This window comes from Vigna radiata, unplaced genomic scaffold, assembly GCF_000741045.1.
Source record: "Vigna radiata var. radiata cultivar VC1973A unplaced genomic scaffold, Vradiata_ver6 scaffold_922, whole genome shotgun sequence".
In the NCBI taxonomy this organism is placed as follows: domain Eukaryota; kingdom Viridiplantae; phylum Streptophyta; class Magnoliopsida; order Fabales; family Fabaceae; genus Vigna; species Vigna radiata.
Genome location: NW_014542702.1, coordinates 1 through 4,887, shown reverse-complemented (window position 1 = coordinate 4,887; position 4,887 = coordinate 1). Strand labels below are relative to the sequence as shown.

Genomic DNA, 4,887 nt, shown 5'->3' with positions numbered 1-4,887 from the left:
AATAAAGTTAAATTTGGTTAAAAGAATTAAGAGTAGAGTTAGTTTAAATGGATTATAATATTATCTTTTACAAGTATTAAGAGTTGTTTAAAAATAATTTAATAAAAATGTGAACTTTAATAAAAAATATTAGTATAATATTTATTTAAAAATTAATTTTAATTTCAATTTAAAAGAGAATAAAATTGCTTCATTTAAAAAAATATCCGAATTGAATTAAATGTTAAATATGTTTTTGGTCCTTTAACTTTTATTGAAAATTGAAATTAGTCCTTTTTCAAAACTTTGACCTAATTTAGTCTCCCAACTTTATAAATATATGAATTTAGTCCTTCTAACTACATTTTGTTAGTTTTATTTGATGTTTCAAGCACATTTCTAAATTAACATTGAAGTAAAAATGTGTCAAATAGTGTAAACAACTCAAATACTATCATGAAACGCACTTGAAACATCAAATAAACCTAACAAAATTTAGTTAAAAGGAATAAATTCATACATTTCTAAAGTTGAAGGACTAAATTGGTCTAAAGTTTCGAAAATGGATTAATTTCAATTTTTACTTAAAATTAAAGGACTAAAAACATATTTAACCCTTGAATTAAAATAACAAATATTGAGGCAAATTTAATATAAGTCAATAACTTGTGACATTAATATATGGACATTGAATTGATAGATGTACATTATTTTTAATTTAAGAAACAATAAAAAAAATAAAATAAAAAAATGAAATAAAAAAAAGGCTTAATATCTCCATTGGTCCTCGTCTTTGTCTATCAATCTCAGTTTGGTCCTCAAGTTTTAAACTGTCTCAATTAGGTCATAATTTTTGTAAAAATGAACACATTTACCCCATCTGTTAAGTGCTACCAGACGGCGTTAATATTAGTTGAGCTGTAATTATTTTTATTATTGTAAATAAATTCAAAGAGTGATGTGTTTCCATCTTAATTCCACCTTAGATGTGTGAGAAACATCTGAAACCAGATCTTCTCCTCACTCTCCCTCTCTCTGCGTCCTCCTCCCCTACCGGCGCCACCATCAACAACCACCATCGTCCAACAAAAACTCTAAATATTCAAAATTTTTCCCCTCTCGTCGGCAACATTATGTGGCCCAAGGGAGAGATTAAGCCTATATTTAACCAGTATGTGAATAAACATCTTCATGAAAAGATGCTTTTTACAAGAATCATGATTAGGATCTCTGAAATTTCTCGAACACACTCTCAAGCCTAACGAATCTATCACTTCAGTTTGGGATAACCCTTGGATTTATCTCCTTTCTCCGCCACCATGGCTACTTCTGCCGCCACCGCCAAACAAGGAGGGTTCAGGCATGGAGAGGTCTTCGAGTCCAACCTCCGTCTTGGTCGGGTAAAGGTCTGATCTTTTGACGCTGCAGTTTGGTCTGGGTGTTGCTCATTGACGAGGGTCTCTATTGTGTGGAGTTGAACAAAGAAGAAAGAGAGAGAAGGTGAAGTGGGGTTTTTCTCTCGAGTTAAAGCTTGTTGCAGAGGGTTTTGGGGTTTAAAGGAGATGATTAGTGAAGGGATGAAGAGATATGCAATAAGTAACACCAGATTTCGAATAGGGAAAGAGGGGCGTTTGCAATATCACTTATAGTGGTTTCTTTTCCCTTCGCGTGTGAAGGAGTTTTCTCATCAAACAAATGGGGGGCAGAGGAGCTATGAGAACATCGGCGAAGATCGCCAGCATCGGCGTCTCAATGTCGGGTCTCCGGGGCTCGACGGCAGCGCTCCTGACAGAGCAATCGGTCCGTAGCGCGTCGCGATCCTCTGATCATGTTTATTTCTTTTCAGAATATATCTTTCTCTCGATTCTTCGAAATTTTCAACCAGGCTGTTGTGGCTTCACTTGCTTCTGATCCAAATGTATGGAATGTAGTCATGGAAAATCCTGCTGTCTGTAGGTTCTTCCAATCACAGTAGACAAGTAATCCTAATTCCAATTTGATGTAGTTATTTTGTAGGATAAAACGTAATAAACCAAATAAAACTTGAAACTAAATTTTTTTCTAATAAAATTTAGGAATGAATCCTATCATTTTTAATTTTTACATAACCATATAATGTGAAAATTGTGTCTATATCTCTCTTTCAAGTTATAAACTTAGGCCATATTTCAATTTAAAATTTAACAATACACGGGATTAAGAAGTGAAAACAATAGACAAGTTTAAATTTATATGATCATGTGAATACTGAAAGTGGTAGGATCTATTCTTATGAGCTGGATGTTAATGAAAACTTTGTTGCAGTGTCTGATTCTGGAGTAGTGGAAACTACTGAGAAAGTGGGAAAGTTATCAACTTTTTCTACTGAAGGAGATGAAACACTTGAAAAGATGGAAGCCACGGTCGAGTCTGACTCGGGAAGCATGTTTTTGGATTTCATGGGTTTTCTGCAGAACTTAAAGCTTACTGTTACTGAATTGGTAAGTAGTGTGTCTAGTTTCCTTCAGAACATATTCCCGTCACCTGATTCTTCTAAGGAGGCCATTGGGCCTGATTCTGCGTATGGGAAGCTGGGTGAAAGAATCCCAATCCCTTACGGTGGAGGGTGATGAAGACGATGGAGGAATCAATCCTTTAATATTTCCAATTAAAAAAATTCCACGTAATATAATATTGTTACGTCAGTGTTTAAAGTCTGCATCACGTCACCTAAATTTAACGTCGTCTGCTAGCACTCAACGGATGGGGTACAATGTGTGCATTTTTATAAAAATTGTGACCAAATTGAGACTGTTTAAAACTTGAGGACCAAACTGAGATTGACAGACAAATATGAGGACCAACGGAGGTATTAAGCCATAAAAAAAATAGGGTTAAATATGTTTTTAGTCCCTGAAGTTTCACTGATTTTTGGTTTTAGTCCTTGCATAGAACATTGATGGCATTTCGTCCTCTTAGTATGAAAATATGTATGTTTAGTCCCTGAAAATAAACGGCGTTAATTTTTTGGTGACCTGGTTAACGGTGTAGACTGACACGATCTCTTTTTCTGAGTGTTTCTCACCTTTTTCTCCCCCTCTCTCTCGTCTCTTTCTTCCACCTTCCTTCTTTCATCTTCCACCCAACCTCTCCACTCTCACTCAACCCAACCTCTCTACCCAGCATCTTTGTTCTCAACCACGGTGGTCTAAGGTTTTTTCACAACCAATATTTCACTCCAAAATATCAACCAACCTTTTTCTTTCTACATTTTTACTGTACCTTCATTCAAATTTCTATAAGTTTTAATTACAGATTGAAATTGCTTCCAAGAATATATGTACATATGATACGTCTCAAATGGATGTTATTGACGATAGTGTACCTATTCCATTATCAATGTTCAGTGAGAATGAGTCAGATATGAAATCTGGTGATATAGTTGACTTGCTACCCAAAGAAAAGGTTGGTTACCCATTCATTTTATTTCGTTATATTTTCTCTATCTTCTAATATAGGTTCTGAATTCCCAACTTTTTAATTATGGAGCAAAAACACGTGATGCGAATTCTTTTACCTAAATATGGGAAGTGGGGGAGGGTTCGGGATTATTTGAACAATCTTATGTAGTGGTCTTCTCAAAGTAAGTTTTGACACATGCCTGTGACCTGGTAAAAATTATTAATGCCATTAAATTCAACTATTGGATATATGGTAATACAAGTCTATCACGAGCTTTCGCATAACTGATTATATTTGACATTTCAAGGATAATAATGTACCGCTGTTTGATATAGATTATGTTTTTTCATGTTACACTGCTTTTTATTTTCTGATTAAAATTGGGTTCGAGACCTTCATGTTATACTCAAAAAATAATCAATTGTTTCATTTCACTTTCAACGGTAATTTGTTGGATTTACTGGGTTTCATTGTAAGATGTAATAGTAAACTGAACTATTCCAAATCCATTTTATTAGGGTGAGCCCTTAAACTAAATTAAGTTGACTCCTAACTATTACATCACCTATAATTTTTGTTTTACAGCCGTAGAGGAAGCTGCCAAAGCCATCAGCGGGAAGGCGAAAAAACTGTTACCTAGAAAATGGAGGTTCTGAATCCTTACGCACCTCCAGAGCAATATGCAGATACAAAGCAACCGTTTGGAATGTCTTCCAGTGGAGTTACATCTCTTGATAGCATCCAGAAACATAAGGTGAATGTAGATTCTGATTCTTTAGGCTGTATACAGGCACAAATTCCTACAAGACTCCCAGACTATAGTCATGCTCCAAATCACAGAGACGTATCATATATACATATATTCTTGGAAGCAATTTCAATCTGTAATTAAAACTTATAGAAATTTGAATGAAGGTACGGTAAAAATGTAGAAAGAAAAGGGTTGGTTGATATTTTGGAGTGAAATATTGGTTGTGAAAATTCCTTATACCACCGTGGTTGAGGAACAGAGATGTTGGGTGGAGAGGTTGGGTTGAGTGAGGGTGGAGAGGTTGGGTGGAAGATGAAAGAAGGAAGATGGAAGAAAGAGACGAGGGAGAGAGAGAGAAAAAGGTGAGAAACATTTAGAAAAAAGAAATGGTGTCAGTCTACACCGTTAGCCAGATCACCAAAAAATTGACACCGTTTATTTTTAGGGACTAAACATATATGTTTTCATACTAAGAGGACGAAATGCCATCAATGTTCTATGCAAGGATTAAAACAAAAAATCAGTGAAACTTCAGGGACTAAAAGTATATTTAACCCAAAAAAAATACAAATTAACATGTAACATACTATATTTACATGTTATTCGTGTTTTAACAGTGTTAAAAAAAAACTAAATTGACAAAAGTTGATAAAAGTTTTGAAAGAAAAAAATAAGGATAACATTAAAGAAATTCTAAGGACTAAATTAATATTTAA

At 34.4% G+C, this 4,887-nt stretch overlaps 1 protein-coding gene across 1 annotated transcript; it reads left to right on the top strand.

Annotated features, from left to right (window-relative positions):
- Positions 1 to 1,298: 1,298 nt before the first annotated feature.
- Positions 1,299 to 2,588, top strand: LOC106780571. The gene is made up of 4 exons (XM_022777036.1): positions 1,299 to 1,379; positions 1,656 to 1,772; positions 1,865 to 1,951; positions 2,196 to 2,588. The coding sequence occupies exons 1-4, from the start codon at positions 1,299 to 1,301 to the stop codon at positions 2,586 to 2,588; spliced, it is 678 nt and encodes a 225-aa protein (XP_022632757.1).
- The last annotated feature ends 2,299 nt before the right edge of the window (positions 2,589 to 4,887 follow it).

What these genes read in the sequence shown, in the direction of transcription:
- LOC106780571 (XM_022777036.1), top strand. Translation starts at nt 1,299, where the DNA reads ATGGCTACTTCTGCCGCCACCGCCAAACAAGGAGGGTTCAGGCATGGA. An exon ending in CCAACCTCCGTCTTGGTCGG is followed by an intron (nt 1,380 to 1,655) that starts GTAAAGGTCTGA and finishes TCGCGTGTGAAG; the next exon opens with GAGTTTTCTCATCAAACAAA. An exon ending in ACGGCAGCGCTCCTGACAGA is followed by an intron (nt 1,773 to 1,864) that starts GCAATCGGTCCG and finishes ATTTTCAACCAG; the next exon opens with GCTGTTGTGGCTTCACTTGC.